Below are 24,157 nucleotides of genomic sequence, written 5' to 3' on the forward strand. Positions count from 1 at the left end.
GTCATACATCGATACCTCCGTGTATCGCTGTGATTTTGTCAGAGAAGATTCATTGGCGGTCACTCGGGGTCGAGTATGACCATCCCCCGTCTGGGTCCTTCTGGGCCTTCAGTAGGGTGTAGAGGCTGATCCTGGCGCAGCATAATGGGAGGACACATGTGCTGGAGAGCTTTTTTACATGGAGAGACTGATGTGCCTGCAGCCACCACACGGTCCTTGGCAGGGGGTGACCAGAGTACAATGGCATGGAGAACCAAGATGACTGAGGACCACCCTCTGTTGCAGCCTTCATCCGCCTTCACTGCCGTTGTGACCTGGAGACATCTTCCGCCAGTTCTGCCGTTGAGGTCTTTGTTGGATCACGCTTCGTCTGGAACCTCCCCCTTAACCTATCCACCTTGAGTGACCCTACCAGGAGCCAAGCTCCGGACGGCATAGCTCTTGGTATCACTGGTACATGCAAGCTTCTCCACCACGGCAAGGTGACGATCCAGGAGAAGTTGAGAAAATAAACATGATAAGAGGGACAGAAGGAACGGAGAGGATGGAAAATAAAAGTTCTACTCGCGTTTTGAGTCTGAGGTCTCTTGAGGTCAAGGATGGGGGGCCTGGCTCCGGACATGAGAGCCTACATACTGCTTGGTACGATGCCATCTTTAAAACTTGACATTTGTTGGAGAACACAAGACTATGAAGCTGTGTGCAAATGGGTTAATAGGTGCCACCAGAACTATTTTTTCTCTACAGTATTTTTTTTGGGGGGGGGTGGTCTGGTAAATGTTAACCATGCCCATATTGCTTGTCATATGTAACAATAAGATTTAAAACAACATTGCTGTTTCACTCATATAAATGGTAAATGGAATAGTAAATGTATATAGCACTTTTCTAGTCTACCGACCACTCAGAGTGCTTTATGTATGCTTCACATGCACCCATTCACACACACATTCATACACTGATGATGAAGAAGAAGAAGAAGACACTTTATTATCACTGTACATACATATGATGGAATCCATTCCCTGCAGTTAACCCATGCTCTGTTCATGTCTCGATGCATGCTCAATAATCCAGGTAAGGAAATCACAGAAAGTTGAATCAGTTCACCTGGACGCAGTATTTACTGTGAGAAACATTTCATCACTCATCTAAGTGACCTCTTCAGTCTCATCTGACTGCAGGTATCCCCACCTTCATAAACAATACAATGGCAATGTTTATACAACAGTTAGTTCCAACCAAGTCATTTGACTGGACAAGAGGCATTCCATGACTGCTGATATTCAGTATAACAGCACTGAGACTTTTAACTATATGTATCACTCCGCCGCACAGATGTTCTATTAATAACCGTTAATTAGGCTACATTAACGGTCGTTATCAATATCAGATTGTAACAAACTTGCATGGCACAGATGGATAGATTGTGGAACTATTTGTTGGCGGCGCTAAATAAATGATTAAATAAACAAACAAATCATAATCTGTTGTTGCTTATTACTGTTAACGAATAAATGGTGATTGTAGAACTGTTGTATAAAAGCATTATCACACTCGAGGTCGTGCTGTTATACTGAATATCAACACGGCTGTGATTGAGTCGTCGGTACGAGGCCTCAGTATAACAGCACTCCCTCTCGTGTGATAATGCTTAAGTGTTCGTTGGTTTGGGTCATTATGCCACTGTATTGTTTATGGGGGGGGGGGTACCTGCAGTCAGTTGAGACTGAAGAACTGAAGATGTCACTTAGACGAGTGAGGAAATGTTTCTCTCAATAAACATTGTGTCCAGATGAACTGATTCATCTTTCTCTGACATCCTCTATACACATACTAGAAACAGTGGGCAGCATGTACACTCGGAGCAGTGGGAAGCCGCAGTGCAGCACTCGGGGACCAACTCCAGTTCTTTGTCATCACCTTGGTCAGGGGCACAGACATGCATGTATTTGATGGTGCGAGGAAACCGGAGCACCCAGAGGAAACCTACACAGATATGGGGAGAACATGCAAACTCCACACAGAAAGGACCTGGGACGGCCTGGGGTTCGAACCCAGGACCTTCTTGCTGTGGGGCAACGGTGCTAACCACTGGGCCACCGTGATGCCCAGTGGCAGGGGCTGCCATGCAAGGCGTCAGTCTGCTCATCAGGAGCAGATAGGAGTTTAGTGTCTTGCTCAAGGACACTTCGACATGCTCACTGGAGGAGCCGGGGATCAAACCAGCGACTTTCCGATTACTAGACATCCCCCGCCCTACCTCTTGAGCCATGCCGCCATATCTGCTGCTGCATTTTTTATTTCAATTTCCCAATCAGATTATTAGTTCCATCTATTCTAATGATTTAACTTTTCACTTTTACTCTGATAGGGCTGTTTTCTAAGGATCTGCACTCAAAAAAAAAATGTCATGAGATTTACTCTCATATCATGAGAGTAAATCTCATGTCATGTGGTTGCACAAGAGAAATCTGACCTATAAATATGTGCTCAATGAGTCAGAAGTTACTGAACATAGTAGTTGCGAGGAACAACTTGAAATAACATTTCCGAGTAGATCCAACTTTTTATTTTTTCAATGTCTTTCAGTGATTTCATCACGAACGACGCATGGTACTTTTCATTGGGTCTATGCCACAAGGGATATGAGGGATAGTTTGACAACGTTCAGCAGCCATCAGTAGATAGAACCACAGTATTACAACAAACTAAGACATTACATTAGTTTCTTAATGTGGTTTGAAAAATTTCAATCCAGAAAGTCCTACATTCAAACCACGTGTCAGGGTAAGAGAGGCACCCTTGGTTTATACAGAAATGTCCTAATCATGTCGTCTGAGCAACTAATGGTTGTTGTGTTCTCACTTAACTGCAAGAGATAATTGATTATTACACTGTAGCTGTACATAACGTGGATCAATACGCTACTGAAATGCTGCTCGATTGCTACATAACCAATGTTAGCACCATGTTATGTTCTCTAGCTCTGGAAAGGTTTTTGTTTTTTTCCGCTGTCTCTGCTCAACATGTGTTTCACACTGTTGGCCAGTTTTCTGGTGTGAAAAGCAACTGTTTGCTCCTAGAAAACATCTGCCTTGGGCCCCTGTTGGCAAACGGGGGTGAGAAGAGACAAGAAGCATGCAGCTCTCAGCGGTCAGCATTCTCTGCGAGCCACACTGACAGCCCTCCATCCTGGCACTTAGCAGCGGGCCTCACAGGCTGCAAATATAGGTTGCAGCTATAGACTGGAGTTTGCAAAGATAAGTAAAGTGTTGAGGAAGTGAATTAGCCTATGGGCCGGCATAGAACTAACAGATGGATGGATAGACAGACAGATAGCTAGTTAGCCAGACAGACAGGTAGCTAGCTAGCTAGCCAGACAGACAGACCGCCCGACAGGCAGACAGATAGATAGATACAGCTACCTGTCTGTCTGTCTTCATCTAGCTAGACAGACAGACAGACAGACAGACAGACAGACAGACAGACAGACAGACAGACAGGCAGGCAGGCAGGCAGGCAGGCAGGCAGGCAGGCAGGCAGACAGACAGACAGACAGACAGACAGACAGACAGACAGACAGATATAATCAGCAAACAAATTCACCTTCATACATATTTACATAAATACATCCTTCCATACAAGTAAGACATGGTTGCATAGGTACCACCACATACTACATGCAAACATGTAAATCATTTAACGAGACATGGGTACTCACACCAAAGCTTCTGTCGAACAGGGAGCAAAGCTCAAAGCTTCTGCTAAATAAGGCTTGTTTTGTCACCAGCACACCAAAATTGAATGATAGTTCCCTACTGCAAACTACAAAAAAACAAAAACAAAAAAGATCAGTTCATTTGTGATATTTTAATCTCATCTCCTGTTATCTCATTGTTTGAGCAACAGTGTTGTTACAGTCAGACTTCTCAAGGTCTAGTTTTGTTAGGTTGTTTTTGGCTCCAAGTCTGAGGCACCAGATGACAGCCACAGCAGGACAGTAAAACGAAGAGGAGGATTTAACAAATGCCCCATAATATGCGGTGGTCAACACAGGTTTTGACCACCCAGCAAACGTGTCTGTGAGCAAAATTTATCTACAGGCTGCAAATGGATTGTGCGAGGATGTAAAACGTCAGTTATTGACTCTAACCCCAACCCTACTTCAGGGCTCAGTTAAGATCCCTGGGTGCTCCCTGGCCATTATGAGGTCTCGACCTGCCACTAAATGTGTCAGAGTCATAACATCGGGGCAGTATGAATGACATTTTGTTAGGGTGTAGCTGTGACAAAACACTTCACCTGAGCCTTGTTAACCTCTTGCAAACATTTTCCAGCTCCTGTAAGCCACAAAAAAAGCCACTTTATTTTTGTCATTGTATAGGAGCAGTAGGCAGCTGCAGCACCCGGGAACCAACTCCAGTTCTTCTTTCCATTGCCTTGCTCAGTGGCACAGACAGAAGTATTAACCTTAACATGCATGTCTTTTTGATGGTGGGAAGAAAACCGGAGGACCCAGAGGAAACCCACGCAGACACAGGGAGAATGTGCAAACTCCACACAGAAAGGACCTTGGGAAGCCCTGAGGTTCGAACCCAGGATCTTCTTGCTGTGAGGCAACAGCGCTTACACTGGGCCACCGTGGCTAAATCAGCCTAAACTGATGGTTTCATTTTCTGATTGTAAATCTCACGAAGCAACAACTACCTAATGTTTGATCAGCTCAGCATTTCAAGTTGAAGAAATCGTTGCAGATAACATAAAATTGGGACTTATTTAGTAGAACCTAAGTAACCGATGGGGTGCCCCAAAAAGGGCAACTAGTGCAGATCTATAACACCAAACAGGAGAGGATGCTCTGAGTGGGTTGTGTGTAATTTTAGACCAAGACATTCTCTCTTAAAAAAAAAAAAGAAGAAGAAGAAGAAGAAGAGGAGAAGATTAGGTCAGTCATGTGTGACAGCGGAAAGAAAACATGCTTTTCCCTGGTAACAATCTCTACAGTACAAAGAGACCACAAACAAGGAATGCTTTGGATATCATATCACAGGCCCACGGTGGTGCTAAATAGATTCTGAGACACCGCAAACTAGACTTGAGAAATGAAACTCGACCAATCACACAAGTCCATTCTGAGAGCATAATGTTACCAAAACACATTTTCTGGGAAACGTCCTCCATTTTTTATGGCTGACAGCAACATGAAGAATTCCCGAATGCAGATTGATGTGACCTTACTGACCATATAACACACAATCAGTCAGGAAAGGAGTTATTTGACCGTAAATATGACTGATAAAATCAGTCTCCTGCTGTTGTGATGGGGGCCAGGTACGTGTTTCAGACATGGCCAGGCACATCCCTGAAAGCTGGAATTTTATCACAGGCATATTTACCACTATTTCATGTCAAACCTGACGACAGATAGGCCAGGAATTTCTCTGATCACCAAAGTGTTGCGAAGTAAGAGTTGTGGAAAACTTTCATTTTTTTCTCTCTCTACGGGTAAAACACCAGTACATTTACACAAATGGTCACAGAGAGTTCTCAACGATGGGGGGAAAAAAGCATTTCCTACTCATCAAGAGGTGTAGAAATGAAAAACCAAATTTAAAAACCCCAAACTGATACCCATCTTTATTCAAGAAAAATACTTGTTTGACTAAAACAAAGTGCTATTATCTTTCAGCTAATACAATAAATGGCATGTTCTGCAAAGCTCTTCACACTTTGGTCATTAAGGGCAAAAGTGAAGCTCATGTCTTATGTTTCTCAATATATTTTAGCATTACACTTGTGCCATTACAATCTCAATTTCAACACCGGGACAGAGACATAGTGCAGATAAATATTTGCCATTTACTACCTCACAATGAACAATATATCAGTGAAAATAAACTACAAATAATGACAGTAATATGATGCTTAAACAAACTGTATGGACTTGACAAAAGACAACTGAAAGCAGTTTACAAGAGTAGGATCCCTGCACCAGGCTGCAGTTTTTAACCTCGAGAGAACCTTCCATAATCCTCTATGGAAATACTGGGCTGGTAGAATTTTTTTTTTTTTAATACTATTTCAGGGCTCAGCAAACATCCAGTGTGATATATAGGGTAATACTGCCTCAAAACATGAACTATCTTTGTAATCTTGACATGACACCTGATTATAAATTATTGCATGACTCCGTAATATCGCTTGTGTAAAACCATGCACATAGGTCACTATAATTTGTGTGCCCAAAGGAGGCAGATAACACTAAAAACGCCAAGGAGGCATGTTGCTGTGGGTTAATGGTGACATCTGGTGTCCAAAAGGAAGGAAGAACGACTCAAAAGTTTTGGCTGAAATTTAAAAAAATTAAACATACACGCTAGTCACAATTTCCTATTCATCTAAAAAAAACTTAAAATAATTAATTCATTCAATGTCCAAATTCACATAGTCCAATTCAGGGTCAGTGGTTGCTGGAGCCAATCCCAGCATGCATCGGGTGGAAGGTAAGGAGACACCCTGGACTGGTCTCCAGTCCGTCACAGGGCCCCTGCACACAATCATTTATACTCTTGTGCAATTTCGTGCTTAGAATTGATCCAACATACACTGTCTTTAGATGGTGGGGAGAAAGTTGAGTACCAGAGAGAAAAGCTATACAAAAACACAGACCATGAAACGCTCACACAGAAGGACTGGGACCGAACCGTCGACCCTCTTGTAATGAGGCAACAGTGCTGTCCAATGAGCCACAATGCTGCCCGACAAGAAAACTGTCACGTATGTTTTTTCCCAATAACCACTGCAGCATATGGAGCATGTTTTGTCTTCAGCTGGAATCTGAAGACTATTTTAATGAAGCACTGTCTCTGTGATGTGGTAATTGATTATTTACAATTAACCAAAGACAATACACCGAAAATCACGACAAAAGGACGTAGGCCAACTCACCTCTTATTAGTCACGACAGTCAGAAATCACTCTCATATCTTAGATACATGAATAAATATGAAAAACAAGACCAGACGTGACCATGTACAAGTTTTGTGGGGTTAGGGGTTAAGGGGCAAAGATAACAAGGTATGTCTTTGTTAATTTGATAATGATAAATCTTGGGATTACCCTACTGGAAAGCTTTCTATAATCCATCATGTACTTGGGGTGTCTAGAAAGGCGCTATATAAATGATTATTATCACAATTATTACTTACAGAAAAGTATACTGTAACTTTGTCACACAAAAGTGTCATGAGCAACAAAAGCAGCCGGCAATCATTTATTTTCTGTAAGAATTGGAGATGAGGGGCAGCGGTCACCACGGCAGCAGGGGACAGCACAGATGCCAGTACCCAGAGCAACGAGTTGTAGTTGAGCTGAGGTTACCTTTATGCAAATTAGCCATGATGTGCTGAAGCAGCAAACGACTGCAGACAGGGATTTCTTCACACTGCAGCATATCAAGTGCAAACTTTATAGTCACAAATTATTTCAGCAACACAGCTTGAACAACCTGCCGCTCTGGCAAAGCATGCTAGAGCACTGGCAGTGAGTAGCTATAGCACCAGAGCAACCGCTGGTGCTCATGACGCTTTTGGTGCGAAGACAGGGTAAGTACAGACATGCTCAAATTTGTTGGCACCTGTGCAGCTCACTGAAATATTGATTCATTCCTCCTGAAAAGCGATGAAATTAAAAGCTCATTCGTCATATATACTTGCATGCCTTTGGTATGTCATAGAATAAAGCAAAGAAGCAGTGAAAAGAGATGAATTATCGCTTATCCTACAAAGATATTCTAAAACGGCTTGGACAAATTTGTTGATACCCCTTAGAAAATATTTTTTTTTGGATTTTGATATACTTTAATGATATAATTATCAAATATAATTAATAATTACATAATTGTTAAATAATTGAATTATAGTGATATTTCAAACTAATTGGTTTCTTTAATTTGTATCAAACATTTATCCAATCTTGTAATCAGTCATTCCGCCTATTTCAATGGAAAAAAGTAGTCACTGTGCTGTTTGGTATCAGCACATCATCATATCATTATTAAGACGTTTAAGGTCCATGTAACAGTAGCCAACATCCCTGGGCACGGCCGATGAGGAAACTCGACCTCAGATTGAACAGAGGGATAGTGCGAATGGTAGAAAAAGAACCAAGGATGACTGCCAAAGAGATAAACTGAACTCCAAGGTGAAGGTACGTCAGTTTCTGATTGCACCATCGGTCGCTTTTTGAGTGAAACTGAACTCCATGGAAGACCCAGGAGGACTCCACTTTTGAAAGAAAAACATAAACAAGCCAGACACAGAAACGTGCAGTCTGGAGAAAGCACTCATCAAACCCGAGACATCTGGAGAAGTTTGCTCAGGGAGAGTGAGCCAAAATACCTGTTTACAGGTGCAGAAGTCTCATTCAGAGCTACAGAAAATATTTGATTGTGGTGACTGCCACTAAAGGTTGTGCAACAAAATATTAGGTCAAGAATCCTATCATTTTTGTCCATGCCATTTTTATTTGTTTTGTGATTTACAATATTATGTTGAATAAAAAAATAAAAATAAAAATCGTCCCGCGACCTTAATTAGGATAAGCAGCTTGGAAAATGGATGATGGAAAAGAAAAATCTGATTTCTATGAAATATGGAATAATCAGTGGTGGATGTCAATTACTTTCGTCAGTTTCAAGTTATTTCAGAGAAAACGGTGCATTCCTTGTTTTGTGGAGGAGTACTGCCAACGAATTTGAGCACATATGTCTACGTTGACTTTTATCTGGCCGTTTAAGTGGACCAGGATAATGATTAGCACACAGTTTACCCCGTTTGTCCATTCAGTGGAAACTGAATTATTGAAGTATTTATGCATGTTCAATAATCCAGGTAAGAAAATCACAAAAAGTTGAATCAGCTCATCTGGACGTAATGTTTGAAAGAAACGTTTCATCACTCATTTAAGTGACATCATCAGTCTAAACTGACTGCAGGTATCCCCACCCTTATGAACAATAATGGCATAACAACTGAAAACAATGATTGGTTTCATATGCAAATTGCCTGACCATTAACTAAAGTTACAATGGCCATGTGTACTATTTACAGAGGATTGGGGAATCAATCACAATCACAACGGGGAGTCACAGAGGCCATCTACGTGAAGAGGGAACGACCAGCACTGAACCAATGGGGGGAGGGGGGTTAGTACATCTATCGCCATCTTACTATGCTGTGATTGCAACCATTCCATGATCCTTAGTGAATAGTACACATTACCATTGAAACTCTAGTTAATGGTCACGGCAATCTGCATATGGAACCGATTGTTGTTTTCAGTCATTATGCCACTGTATTGTTTATAATGGTGGAGATACCTGCAGTCAGTTGAGACTGCAGAGGTTACTTATGCCCCTTTTCCACTACATGGTACCGGCTCAACTCGACTCACTTCTGTGTCGTTTTCCATTACCGTAACAGTACCTCATCAGTGTAGCTGGTCGTCATACCGACGCCTGGTTTTCAATTTCAAAATGTACTTTTAAGATAACTCCGCTTCGACTGCTTCTGTATTTAAAAATGCCGGGTGATAGCCCATGCGCACACTGATGACGCAGTGACGCAAAATTATGCAATGACGGGTTTCTCTGACCAGTCAGAGGTCTGCATTGATTTTGGTACCCGCTCCAGTTTTTTTTTTTGGCAAAGGTGGTACCAGCAAAGTAGTAACAGTTACCAAAATTCCAGTACTTTCCAGTTATGAAAAACGAAAAAAAGGGCAAGTTGACTCGAGCCAGTACCATGTAATGGAAAAAGGAGCATTAGATGAGCGATGAAACGTTTCTCTCAATAAACACTATGTCCAGATGAACTGACTCAACTTTCTGTGATGAATTATTGAAGATGTACATGCTGGAGTGGGGTATGGCTACTGCCACCTGAAAGACTATGCCTACATATTCCTTATCTTTATCGATGCCTGACATCCTAATGATAAAAATCTATTTTAAACACAATATGTATTTTCTCAAATGTACCAACCTCAATGAAAACAAATACTGGCATGATATTTCAAGTCACAATACTGTGACCATCATAGTCAAGACTGATGTGCATGTTCACTACACAGCAAGTCCTTTCACTGTTGTCCAGGAACTTTTCTAATTTGCAAATGATGTTTTTTACCCCCCCACAGTTTAGGCCTCATTCTACCTGCTGTCTGAGGATTCTTTTCTCTTCCTCCACAAAGTTCTTATCAGAGGTGGCTTGTCCCAGGTCCCTCTTTCTCTTCTCCTTTTGTTGGAAGGTCTCCACCCTTCGTTTTTTAGCAGACATGGCTGCTTTATCTGTGTCCTCATCTAAAACACCAGAGTAGGAAAAAACATGGAAACCTTGTCAGAATGAAATTATGGAGTAGTCAAAGATAAGCAGAGTAGAGAGGAGCAGAGAAACATACTGTGCTTGTGTTAACAAAAGACCCAATCTAACAACAGAGCAATGTGATAAACACTTGAGAAATAGGTCTGTGAATGTTCTCATTCATCCAGGTCATGGTTATCCAAAGGAGTTGAATCAAGTGCAACTGGACTTGGCATATATCCGTGAAGACGTTTCGCCTCTTATTCAAGAGGCTTCCTCAGTTCGTGCCTTTCTGAGTAGACCAAGCTAGTCTGACTGGCTGGTGATGAGACTCAGAATTTATCCTCTTTGGAGTCGTTTTCAGAGCTATAGATGTCCATGGCTCTTTGTGTCCCGATGTTTAACAACGCCCGTCGCTAACAGAGCCATGAGTGGCTCTTTTGTGTACCGATGTTTGGCCGCGCCCGTCGTTATCGGAGCTACTGATTTGCATTTGTTTAGCAGCGACGGTCGTTGTGGGTGTTAGTTTCGACTTCATCGTTCAGTGGTCATGAGAGTCGTTGGAGCAATTAGTGACCGACTGTTGTTCTTGGAGGCTAGGCTTCTTGAGTCTCCTGGGTAGAGATGAAAGAACGGCATTGTAAGTGGGAGATAGGTGGTGACGCAGACCTCCTCCTCTGTTGAGGGATGGTTTTTCCAGTTTCGCATAGATGGCTTCCTTCACCCCTCTTTCAAACCATCTATCTTCTCTGTCCAAAATGTGTACGTTGCTGTCCTTGAAGGAGTGTGTCTTCTCCTTTAGGTGTAGATAGACTGCTGAGTCTTGTCCTGAGGAGTTTGGCCTTCTGTGTTGGACCATCCGTTTGTGTAGTGGTTGTTTGGTTTCTCCTATGTATAGGTCAGTGCAATCCTCATTGCATTGAACAGCATACACCAGATTGCTTTTCCGGGTGTGTGGTACACGGTCTTTGGGATGAACCAGTCTTTGTCGGAGTGTGTTGCTGGGTTTGAAGTATACCGGGATGCGGTGTTTGTTGAAAATTCTCCTGAGTTTCTCGGAGACCCCAGAAACATACGGGATGACTGTGCTATTCCTTCTGTTCCTTTTCTCCTCGTCGCTCACCTGGTTGGTCTTTTTGGAACGTTTTGCAGTTTTCACAAAGGTCCAATTGGGGTAGCCGCAGGTTTTTAAAGCTCCCCTCAGGTGTGTGTGTTCTTCTCGTTGGGCCTGAGTGCTGCTGGGCACATTGTCAGCTCTGTGTTGCAAAGTTCTGATGACGCTCAGTTTGTGTTTCCAGTGGGTGGTGAGAGTCGAAAAGTAGATATTGGTCTGTGTGTGCAGGTTTCCTGTAAACCGCAATGTGGAGGCTCCTGTCTTCCCCAATGTGGACGTCACAGTCCAAGAAGGGCAAACTGTTGTTCTTTACGTCTTCCCTTGTGACCTTAATGTTCTTGTCCACTGAGTTGATGTATTTGGTAAACGCTTGCACCTCTTGTGTTTGGATTTTGACCCATGTGTCGTCCACATATCTGAACCAGTGGCTTGGAGGTTAGCAACGGGCATTGGTAAACATTGGAACGCAAAGAGCCATGGACATCTATAGCTCTGACAACGACTCCAAAGAGGATAAATTCTGAGTCTCATCACCAGCCAGTCAGACTAGCTTGGTCTAGTCAGAAAGGCACGAACTGAGGAAGCCTCTTGGATGAGAGGCAAAATGTCTTCATGGATATATACCAAGTCCAGTTGCACTTGATTCAACTCCTTTGGATACTCGAGAAATAGGTCTGTTTTGAGTGGTTACTAACAATCAAGAATAATTTCAGATTGGTCTGTAAATGTGTCTTGTATGTACAATAACATTTGTGAAAATCCACATTAGCGAGGTTCTATCCAAATATTATATCCAAATATACGTTGCATATAAATAGGTAAAATGAATATTATAGGCATCTCTCACTGATGCACATCCAGCATACGCTCATGCACTGTAGATATGTAAACGGGGATCATCTGTAAATCCATCAACAGAGCTCATCTAGTTAGTTGTATGGTAGGAACAATGGCAATGGCTTGAGTAAAACCTTCAAATTCACCGCCCATTCTGTCATTACTCCTAGTGAATAAACTAAGAATTCAACCACAGTTTGAGAAGTCTGATGCACTAACCTGAGTCAGAGGGTTGTTCCTCTGAGGGTAGGAAGCGGGCATTGCCAGTGTAAGGCTGTGGTGCATCTTCCCCATTGTCCTCGTAGACATTGGACCACTTTATGGCCATGTCCATCCCTGGAGGAGGTCCCTTTTTCTTCTCTGGCTCTGGGGTGTAGCTTTGAGGAGGAGGGACAGCATTCGTCTTCCATGGTTTAAACTCTCTGGCAGGCTGCAAGTAGGGGGGGGGGCACACATGGAAGAGCAGAATGGGGTTGCACCCTTATAAAAAAACACACACACACTAGGGAATATCATACAGGAAATATACAAAACTATAGGGTTTTGTATATTTCCTATATGATATTTCTATAGCATCCTAAGCGTTTGTTCGTAAGGTAAGAGTATAGACTACTACAAATCTACCATTCCTAAATCTACAATTACTAATCTTTTACAATTGAAACAACACGCATACACACGTATCAGCCTCACTAACATGAAGCTACGCCACACGTTAACACACACATACTATCCAACCTCCTCAGGAGCTTTGACCGCAAGACTGTCCCAGTCTATCTCCTTGTTCAGTGGATTGTATAAAAAAGCGGGTTTGGACACGGAACCGAAGAGCTCGTCGGGTTTGGGTAAGGGGACAATACTGGAGGCAGAAGTGGCCCCTTGTTGAGGTGACTTGTCACTGTTTCCAACAGCATTTGTACCCGATTTCTGCCCTGGCTTTTTCGTGCCTTTTGCCTCATCGTCGTCACCGCTGTCATTGCTGCCGCTACTATCGCTCAAATCGTCGTAACTCGAAAAGAAACGGAAGGAGTCGGAGTTTTTTTCGTCGGTCATTGTGTTTTCGTTGTTTTTTGTAGTCAATACGTAAACAAAGATAAAGTAAATGCGTTAAATGTGTGACGACGATAGAGCTGCAACTTCTTCGTCTGACGCGATTCTCGTTACTCCATTTTGAATAAGCCTCCAAAACAAACGTAAACCGTTCATGCAGTGTCGTGACGACTGTCGCAAAATTACACGGTACGTCTATGTAGTACCATTTATGTGGGCTTTGAATATGGAAGTTTTTTCGTGTCACAAATCCATAAGAAATTATTTTTTTCCGCCTGTTATTTGAAGAGTCTAGCTTTTTTATTGTTGTTTGTTTTTTGTTTTAATTGTCGGATTGTGGCACAAAGTGTGCGCACAACTGACGTCCTGCTCCATCGGTGGCCCTACCGGCCTCAGAGTGTCGCTGTTATACTTTTATTTAAGTAAAGATTTTAATCGCCAACGTCGTTGCGCCAAACTTAAAAAAAATGTAGCGTTTAAGTTTGATTTTACTTTACTATCACATCTTACTTCAAGATTTCTCAGGTTTGTTATGTACAGCAGAAGATCTCGCTGAAAATTAATGAGTGGCACAGTAAGTGAAATAGCTAACTTTAGTAAAATACAACCATGTGTTTTTTCATGTTTGAATCGTACACATGTCTTTTCGTACACCTGATACCTTAAACGGGGGGGAAATGAAAAACTAATGCATTGGGCTTCATGGGTATGCATTTTATTCATGTAGGCCTGACATGATTATGCTCGTTTAAACTAATTTAAGGTGGGTCCACACTCATTGGGAAAAATTCATCCAGGGATGGGCAACATGATCCGCAGGTCTTTGTTCCAACCAAGGAGTTACACACCAGAGTCTACAAATCAAGGTCCTTAGCAAAGACTGTTGGTTAACGAAGAGAACCAGGTGTGTAACTGCTTGGTTGGAACAAGACTGTTGGTTGACTATTAGAACCAGGTGTGTAACTGCTTGGTTGGAACAAGACTGTTGGTTGACTAATAGAACCAGGTGTGTAACTGCTTGGTTGGAACAAGACTGTTGGTTGACTAATGGAATCAGGTGTGTAACTGCTTGGTTGGAACAAGACTGTTGGTTGACTAATAGAATCAGGTGTGTAACTGCTTGGTTGGAACAAGACTGTTGGTTGACTAATGGAATCAGGTGTGTAACTGCTTGGTTGGAACAAGACTGTTGGTTGACTAATAGAATCAGGTGTGTAACTGCTTGGTTGGAACAAGACTGTTGGTTGACTAATGGAATCAGGTGTGTAACTGCTTGGTTGGAACAAGACTGTTGGTTGACTAAGAGAATCAGGTGTGTAACTGCTTGGTTGGAACAAGACTGTTGGTTGACTAATGGAATCAGGTGTGTAACTGCTTGGTTGGAACAAGATTGTTTGTTGACTAAGAGAATCAGGTGTGTAACTGCTTGGTTGGAACAAGACTGTTGGTTGACTAATAGAACCAGGGATGTAACTGCTTGGTTGGAACAAGACTGTTGGTTGACTAATGGAATCAGGTGTGTAACTGCTTGGTTGGAACAAGACTGTTGGTTGACTAAGAGAATCAGGTGTGTAACTGCTTGGTTGGAACAAGACTTTTGGTTGACTAATAGAACCAGGTGTGTAACTGCTTGGTTGGAACAAGACTGTTGGTTGACTAATGGAATCAGGTGTGTAACTGCTTGGTTGGAACAAGACTGTTGGTTGACTAATAGAACCAGGTGTGTAACTGCTTGGTTGGAACAAGACTGTTGGTTGACTATTAGAACCAGGTGTGTAACTGCTTGGTTGGAACAAGACTATTGGTTGACTAGTAGAACCAGGTGTGTAACTGCTTGGTTGGAACAAGACTATTGGTTGACTAATAGAACCAGGTGTGTAACTGCTTGGTTGGAACAAGACTGTTGGTTGACTAAGAGAACCAGGTGTGTAACTGCTTGGTTGGAACAAGACTGTTGGTTGACTAAGAGAATCAGGTGTGTAACTGCTTGGTTGGAACAAGACCGTTCGTTGACTAATAGAACCAGGTGTGTAACTGCTTGGTTGGAACAAGACTGTTGGTTGACTAATGGAATCAGGTGTGTAACTGCTTAGTTGGAACAAGATTGTTGGTTGACTAAGAGAATCAGGTGTGTAACTGCTTGGTTGGAACAAGACTGTTGGTTGACTAATAGAACCAGGTATGTAACTGCTTGGTTGGAACAAGACTGTTGGTTGACTAATGGAATCAGGTGTGTAACTGCTTGGTTGGAACAAGACTGTTGGTTGACTAAGAGAATCAGGTGTGTAACTGCTTGGTTGGAACAAGACTATTGGTTGACTAATAGAACCAGGTGTGTAACTGCTTGGTTGGAACAAGACTGTTGGTTGACTAATAGAACCAGGTGTGTAACTGCTTGGTTGGAACAAGACTGTTGGTTGACTAATAGAACCAGGTGTGTAACTGCTTGGTTGGAACAAAGACTTGCAATCACACCGGCCCTTTCTGACTCATGTTGCCCATCCACACATAATACACAGTTATACTCTACTACTATTACTCTATTACAATTACTATTATTTAGCTTTATTTTTCACTTTTATTTATTTATTTATTTATTTATTTATTTGGTGATATTGGGCTAGTAAAACTGACTTGACTTGGCTTTAATGGTCTTAACAAGAATCTGACATAGGCGGTCACAAATCAGTGTCAAGAAGACAATGTTGTTACTAATGTGGAATAAAAGTCCAAGTAAAACATTGTTCATGTATGAGCAAGCACACAGAAGCATAATTATGAGCAAATTATGGTGTTTGCATTACTTTTTTTAAATCAAGCAATAAACTAATTTTGTGGTACATTGTAAATATGGACAAAGATGCATTGCATGTCTAGACTTACCTTTAGGATATCATCTAAACTCTTCTCTATACTGGGTTAGTATTATCCCTGATATACCTGCACTTCCACATGGTGAGAACAGAGTATAATATTAGTATAATACTAGTTGATGGTAAAAGGATCACTAAAAATATTTAAGCTGGATCGGAGAATGGCATTAAAAAAAGCTTGCAGGAAATTCTTGCAACTTTTTTATCAAATAAAAAATAGATAAGAGGTACAGCAATTAACTTATTAAAAAACATAACCAACTGTATTTCATTACTGTTTCAATATTTCCTATTTGCTCGAAATAAGCGCTTTGAGTGGCTGTTGCAGCTAGAAAAGTGCTATAAAAATGCGACTTGATTGATTGATTGATTGATTGATTGATTGATCTACATTTTTAAAGTAACTCATTCAGTGTGAATCTTGGAGGGTCAGACTGACAGACACATTTTGGGAGTTTTAATGGACCTCATTTCATTGAAACTAATTCACCCCTAGAGTGCAGTATAGCTTTACAGATACACGATCAGACAGGTCAGTTAAGACGCAGTCTGTTGTCCATAAGGTCTGTGTATCAAAAGTCTAATCTAAATGAGGTAAAACCTCTTGCCTAGGTTACGACATTATTAGAATTTGTTAAAGTTTCACAAAAGTTAAGTTGATTTTGTGTTGTTTTTAATGTCTACCTCCTAAGCAGTGTTAACTCGCTGTCAATCCGTCTTTATTTCCTACCCAATATATGTAACAGAGGCTTGTGTAGCCCCCAGCTTCCTGGCCAACCACATGTCATGTCTGTTGATGATAACTTTAGTTAAAAGAACCTGAATATAAAAACTCACCTCAATGTGGTCTGTTCTATGAGGCATCTAGACTTGGAGGGGCCAGTCTTTGTGCCCCAGTGCACAGGTCAAACATCAGCTACAGCACAAAGAGTAGACAAGGAAACATAAATCTACCAATACTGCCCACAGTTTCTCCCACCTCCTCCTCTCTCACGCAGTACTATCACTATTCTGCACTCACAAATGGGAGCGGCAACACCTCAAAGAAGACGTTTTAATTTTAGCTGAGTTGTGAACGCAGGTCAGGAGAGGTAGAATTTACTGGTAGGCCATCCTGACAAAGCCTAAAGGTCGTAAGAAGACTAAATATGTTAGGCAACTTATCATCACTCACACCATCACTGCTCGCATTCACCATTTCCTTTTCTGAATTTCCTTTCATTGTTTTATAATAGTACTAATAATAACAAAAGTTATAGTGGCAGTAGTCTTGCTCAGAGTGTTAGCCAGAATGCAACCTCAAACTAATATCGTAATTATGATCTCTTGTTAGAAGTTTGTTCTAGCTTTTGCCTCAACAAGCCTATGTTGTCAATGATTTGGAGAAAATGCCATGGAGCAGGGGTAATGTTGGGGTAGATATAATTGTCAGGAGAACGTATTTCATATACATGCTACCCCTATTTCATTGGTGATACATGCAGTGATCACATCTTGTAGACTAACACTAAACCTCTGCAGAACCTGTCATTAGCACTTTAGGCCCATCAACGTGTAATAACGCTGTGTCAAGTTGTAACATCTGAATGAGTCAAGGCTTGGCAGATATATAGTAGTGATATACTCCCTGCTAATAGCAGAAATTCTCCAATGATGAGGAGGCCTTCATAGGACCGCGGAGACACTTTAAGGCTGGTGAAGCAACTCTAAAATTTGACTTTTGAGTTATTCACTCACATTTTTCTTTTCCTGTCCCCTCCAGTCCTTTCTCACTGCTGTCTTCTCCTCTTCTGTTTATGTACATGTTTTGTCATCTGATATATGTCAAGCAATACAGATTATCTAATCTATTATTTGTGCTATTAAACTAAGGGGAAGACCAACATGGAAGCCGGGCTTGAGCCTCAGATGAAAAGATGGGTGAGTGTAGATATGTCACTGGGTGTATCATGTAAGCATCATCTATCACTTGTTGATGTTTTGCTGAATTTACTTTATGTCACGTTGAGAGTAACCACGCATGAGAAACCACAATGACCTCTAGTATCTGGCATCCAAGTGCAAATGTAGACCACAATGACTATACACCAACTACAATAGCCTAAGTGGACAGTTGACTAGCTTGCTCAGCATTTCAAAATCCTCAAAATAGCCATTATGTAAAATGAGAGCTATGGCCATCGTAGGATTGCACGGTTTTGGTACCGTAGCTTTGTCATCATGTGATCCCTCTGGGGCTCCTTTGTTATGAGATGGACTCAAACCAGCAATCTTCCCATTTAGCAAGCACCCCTCATTGTTTTTATCTGCTGGTTCTGACTCTCAATGTATGGCCTTGAACTGGAAAACACAGTATACTGATAACTGATGTGTCACAAAATCATTAGCATCCATCTTAGATGTGGTATAACCCTGGCCTTTCTAGTTTTGCTTTTCAGGTACCATATACCTAGTGTGTCCGTTTTGGGAACCTCAGAATTGCATCTCTGCTCTTCGCAGATGATGTGGTTTTGTTGGCTTCATCAAAACACGACTTCCGGCGCGCACTGGGAAGGTTTGCAGCTGAGTGTGAAATGGCCGGGATGAGAGTCACCACCTCCAAGTCTGAGGCCATGGTTCTCTACCGGAAAATGGTGGCTTGCTCCCTCCGGGCTGAGGATGAGTTGTTGCCTCAAGTGAAGGGGTTCAAGTATCTCGGGGTCTTTTTCACGAGCGGGAGATTGACAGGCGGATTGGTGCAGCATCAGCAGTAATGTGGACGTTGTACCGGACCGTTGTGGTGAAGAGGGAGCTGAGCCATGAGGCAAAGCTCTCAATTTACCAGTCAATCTTCGTTCCAACCCTCACCTATGGTGATGAGCTTTGGGTAGTGACCAGAAGGGTGAGATCGTGGATACAAGCGGCTGAAATGAGATTCCTCCGTAGGGTGTCTGGGCTCAGCCTTAGAGATAGGGTGAGGAGCTTGGACATCCGGAGGGAGCTTGGAGTAGAGCCGCTGCTCCTTTGCATCGAAAGGAGCCAGTTGAGACGGTTCAGCCATCTGATTAGGATGCCTCCTGGGCGCCTTCCTTTGGAGGTTTACCGGGCACGGCCAACTGGGAGGAGACCCCGGGGTAGACCCAGAATGCACTGGAGGGACTACATGTCCAATCTGGCCTGGGAACACCTTGGGATCCCCCAGGAGGAGCTGAAGGGCGTTGCTGGGGAGAGGGACGTCTGGAGTGCCCTACTTAGCTTGCTGCCACCGCGACCCGACCCCGGAGAAGCGGCTGATGATGAGATGAGAGATGAGATATACCTAGTTTAGTATTTAAGCTTAGTCTTTTCACGTTTCATCTGTTGCATCTTTCAATGGCACAGCGATGTTTAAAAAGCAAACAGACCCTGACTGTCTGACCGGGTAAGGTTAGCGCCGACTGTCGCTCCTAGCAATGTTGCTTTTTGGAAAGTCTGTTCAGATTTATCAACCTATAACTTCCCTCAGATGTTTCACGTTGTGCTCACTTGCTGCTAAACTTAGTCAGTTTTATTCAAAGGGTTCTCTGCCAAAGGTTTCGGAAGTGATTTGTATTCATTTTTTCACATTTGCTGCTGCCAGACTCTTCACGACGCTTTGAAAGACAAACTTTGCATCCTGAAAAGGTTGCAGCCTACTTTCACGGTCTCCCGCGTTCGGTTGCGTTTACTCCGAATAAGAAATTAGTGCAGATCTGTCAGCCAGGGAAGTGTCCTGCTCAAGATTCCTCTTTCTTTGGTTTATTTTTTTTCTTCTCTTTTTCCTCCAATCCTCCACAGAGCCTTGTGAGAAATGCCTCATGGAAGTGAAAAACCACACCTCTCCATGTCTCTGTTTGATTTAGCTGTTCATAATCTCTTCGCCTAACTCTGTGTGGCACTTTATTTTAGGCTAAGATCAGGCCAGGAACAACAATGGTTGTTTGCTCTGTTTTATTAAAGATGATAATGGGCAGTTGATACTAAGATATGTAAAAATGAAAATGCATATGATCTTTTTTTTGCCGAGTAGGGGTAGAGTGTGGCCAAGTCATTCCCCCACCAATGCAATCCCTAGTCTGCTAATATGATAAATAAGAGGATATTTGCAAGATGTTTATTTTTGTTGTGTTTCCTGTGTCAGTGGACCCGGGGCTAAATTTGGGCACTAGTTGTAGAAAGCCTGCTTACATTAAAAAAAAAATCACAAGCAGAATCCCTACAATGGCACAAATAGGAAAAGCAGAACACAGATGTGATTTCTCTCCTTTCGTGCAATGAGATTAACAGTCTACATATATCAACCTCTTTATCATGATATTTATTTTCATCCACTCCATCTGTTCCCAGCTTCACAAAGCCTTTTTTTTTGCACTTCAGTTGTCCGAACATAAACTAAGAGTTTTAAGCAGGAGTGTGGAAGCTGTTCCCACCGAGTCAATCTTAGGCTGATGCCGTTGAGGTGACCTTTGACCTCATGCTTTGTTGATGTGGAGGGATGACAGGAGGTAAAATGAATGACTTAAGAACACTTAATGAAGAGACCTCTCTGAAGCTGATGGTGGACATTTCAGATTTATTTGGGGTTTTATTTCATTACCTGGCTTGATTTGGATTTAATAGGCGGTGCTTCTTGGACAGTTTTAGATTCTCTCTCATGGCTGGGGGTCTTTAGGGCTCAAGAATATGGCCTGTTACATCAGATCACTGAGCCTTATTGAAAATAAATGTGAGGCTAACTTCGCTACTTTGTGTGAACCACTGTGTAGTTAGGTGTGATAACACATAGTACAGATCAGCACCCCCCCCCGTCAGTTAAGCACTCCAGGTTGTTTTAGATCAAAGTTTCAGCAAAGCTAATTAATTTCAAATGAGATCATTTGTGTAATTGTGAATGCTTGCACGTGCAACTGCATGTGCGTGCATGTATATTTGTGTGCACAGAATAGTTTGAACCCATTAAATTCAATGCTTGTTTATTTTACATCCACTCCTTCCAGTAACACTTGATTAATATCTGTCGTTCTCTCTCTCTCTCTCTCTCTCTCTCTCTCTCTCTCTCTCTCTCTATCTCTCTCTCTCTCTATCTCTCTCTCTCTCTCTCTCTCTCTCTCTCTCTCTCTCTCTCTCTCTCTCTCTCTCTCTCTCTCTCTCTCTCTTGCTTTCTCTCTCTCTCGCTCTCTGATCACTGCTGTCTCAGTTCTCTCTTCCATCCATATTTCCAGCAGTGATACAGATGCACTCTGGAGAAACTGAGGTGGAAATAACATGTCCTGTCATGGCTGGTGATTTTTTTCCCCTTTTTTTCTTTTTGCCAGAGAAGAGATTCCTGCAGGCATTGAAGAAAAGGCCAGCTGTTTGTATAAGTTAGAAGTTGAGAGTCAACATTCATGTTAACACATGATTTTTAAAAACATATAGATCATGGTGATTGTACAAGCATGGGGGGGAGGGGGGCGGTGCTTTTCATAGTCACGGGATTTTTCATCTTCCTCCTTCGTCTTTCCTCTGTGTGTGTTTCTTCACTTTATATCGCTTTCTCCTCTTCATCTTTTGCTGTGTTCCCCCTTTTTCCCTGTCGCTGTTTATCAGACACGTGAAAACCACACACAGTCTCCTCCACCACTGTGTTTTCTCTGGTCACTTAACACTTAATGCGATTTAAAACCTGAGAGGTGGCATTCTTGGGCTTATTCCATTAACTGAAGGCTCTGTTTGCAGCACACGGCCTGTTGGGGCTCGTGGCTGGAGGCCGGAACAGGATCCAAGTGATGTGGCAAGATGGGAGAGAGTAAGTGAGAGAGAGAGAGAGAGAGAGAGAGAAGAGAGAAGAAAAAAATAGAAGGATGCAGCAGAGGTAGTCAGGGAAGGTGTGGGAGATCTGGGTCAAAAGGACACTTTGAGGGCAGGTGGGCGGTGGTGGGGGGTTGAGGTTAGGGGAGTGTGTGTGTGTATGTGTGTGTGTGCGCACACGTGTAGGGGGGCATTGGGTGATCATCCCCATCACATGGTCCAAGACATCCTGCAGTGTAGATGACTGTGGGCTAAGCACACCAGAACCCTCAACCCCATGCACTTCCTGATGTTATGAGCCCCCCTCCCCTTCCCGCATTCCCCCAACCAGCACCACATACCCACACAGACACAGACACACACATAAAGTCACACACACGCACACACACATACTCGCCCAGCTTTCCACTGCTGTGCTACTCTAAGGCAGTCCATTAATACAAAAGTATGGGCAGGGCGAGAACTTGCAAGCAATATGTTAACTAGTCGAGGGAGTTTGTGGGCTAGTTTTTTTTTTTTAATGCAAACAAATCTACTGCCTAGAATGGTTTTTGCCATGAAAAATGAATACTGTATGAGGTCAGAAAGCAGATTGTCTGCAACTGATTAGAAGTCTTTATTGCTTCCATGTTGAACCGATGGTAAAACAATGAAAGCAGCAAAAAAGAAAAAAAAAGAACCTTAAACCCGTTCATTCGCTGTACTTGAGCTTTTTTTATTTCTGTGCAAAATTGCTGTTTTTTTTCTCTTTCTTCCTAGATTGATTGATTGAATTGATTGATTGACTGGTTGATTTTTAGCTTTAGTCTCTGGGATGCTGATTTTACACCGCAGTACTCTTATCCGACATGTTCCATAAGATTCTTTTCGGCACAATCGGAAATTTTGTAAAAACTGTTCTAGCAAGTGGTGCCCTCTTTCAGTTATGATCCCTTTTGACTCACACGCTTGCATTATCGCGGCGCTTCCACTTTCAAGTAATTTCAAACACACCCGAGATCCTTAGCAAATTATCACGTGTCAGTTAACGTACATCTGCAGCCGGGCCGAGCTTTTAGTGAGTCAGTGTTGTTGTGGTGCTGGGCTTTCTTGTCATGGAAAGACTGCTGTTTCCCAACTGTTAATTGCACCCTTTGTGCCAGAAAATTAGTCTACATATGATGACAGTTGACATGTGCAGCTTTTCCATTCCAACTGTCCTCTTTCCCTCTCTCAGCAGTTTTCCATTGGTGTGGTCTCAGGCTATTCTGGGGAGGGGAAAAAAAAGTTTTATTTTCGTGTCTTCTTTGCCAGCAGTAGATGTTCTCCAAGGGTGTTGTAGAGAATTATTCTGGAGCAGCCATCACTGGGGGCAAGACAGAATAAAACACAACTGTTTTCTCCTTGTTTACCTTGGCGAGACCACCAATGAATCCATCCAAGCCGTTCAAGGCTTACCATTTTGCACAAACACTCGATCAAATGGGGGTTAAGTCCGACTCGGTCTGTATGTAATAGGCAAGGGCGAGGTTTACACACGACCCGGATAGATACAAAAATAATCAGCGATGGGAAGGGGAGCATCCACTGTCTTATGGAGGACATTCAAGGAAGCCTGCAAAACAGATTTGTTACTGCTAAACAGACCTTGCAGAGAGGCCTCCCTCTCTGTATGTTACGCACATTTCATAGAAGAATGCTTTGAGCCGGGGCCAACAACGTCTACAATTTGAATGCATAATTCACGTGGTCTCCTCGGTTCTGTGTGCAAGTCACTGCTCCAAACAGAAGAGGAGGAGGGGTTTTTGATAGACAGTGGCCAATAAGTGACTAAACATAGCTGTGCACTACCAGAGAGGATCTGAAGCAGAGACAGAGAAAAAGCCTCTGATGTGTTGTTATTGTAGTCTTTGGCCTGAACCAGGAGCTCATACTGTGGCACATTTGTCTGTCGAAAGAAGAGCAGAGCATTCTGGATCCCCCTCCGAGGACTTAGTACATTTTCAAAGTGAATTTCCACATGCTTAAAGCTAGATTTGCAAACTGTTGGGAACTTTTTAGATTGTAAACCCATTTTGGCCTATTTTAGGCCACTGACCTACAAACACAGCATGCTATGTTCGGCTATTTCACTTGACCACCGCTGCACTGCA

General features: G+C 42.5%; 1 protein-coding gene across 2 annotated transcripts; it reads right to left on the reverse strand.

Annotated features, from left to right (window-relative positions):
* Window positions 1-377: 377 nt before the first annotated feature.
* On the reverse strand, window positions 378-13,476 carry c3h1orf52 (chromosome 3 C1orf52 homolog). Of its 2 annotated transcripts, XM_056276661.1 has the most exons (4): window positions 13,054-13,476; window positions 12,535-12,745; window positions 10,218-10,363; window positions 378-464 (listed from the first exon to the last, which is right to left on the reverse strand). In XM_056276661.1, the coding sequence occupies exons 1-4, from the start codon at window positions 13,366-13,368 to the stop codon at window positions 390-392; spliced, it is 747 nt and encodes a 248-aa protein (XP_056132636.1). In that variant the 5' UTR covers window positions 13,369-13,476; the 3' UTR covers window positions 378-389. The 2 variants fall into 2 exon arrangements, with proteins under 2 accessions (XP_056132636.1, XP_056132637.1); XM_056276662.1 differs by lacking the exon at window positions 378-464 and having other exon boundaries at window positions 9,375-10,363.
* Window positions 13,477-24,157: the final 10,681 nt, after the last annotated feature.

The sequence above is a fragment of the Lampris incognitus genome, chromosome 3, assembly GCF_029633865.1.
Source record: "Lampris incognitus isolate fLamInc1 chromosome 3, fLamInc1.hap2, whole genome shotgun sequence".
Taxonomy (NCBI): Eukaryota; Metazoa; Chordata; class Actinopteri; order Lampriformes; family Lampridae; genus Lampris; species Lampris incognitus.

Excerpts from the sequence above, each read along its gene's own strand:
- c3h1orf52 (XM_056276661.1), bottom strand. The coding sequence starts at position 13,368 with ATGACCGACGAAAAAAACTCCGACTCCTTCCGTTTCTTTTCGAGTTAC. Across the intron at positions 10,364-12,534 it reads GGAACAACCCTCTGACTCAG|ATGAGGACACAGATAAAGCA; the intron begins GTTAGTGCATCA and ends CTGGTGTTTTAG. Across the intron at positions 465-10,217 it reads AAAGAATCCTCAGACAGCAG|CTTGCATGTACCAGTGATAC; the intron begins GTAGAATGAGGC and ends GTGGTGGAGAAG.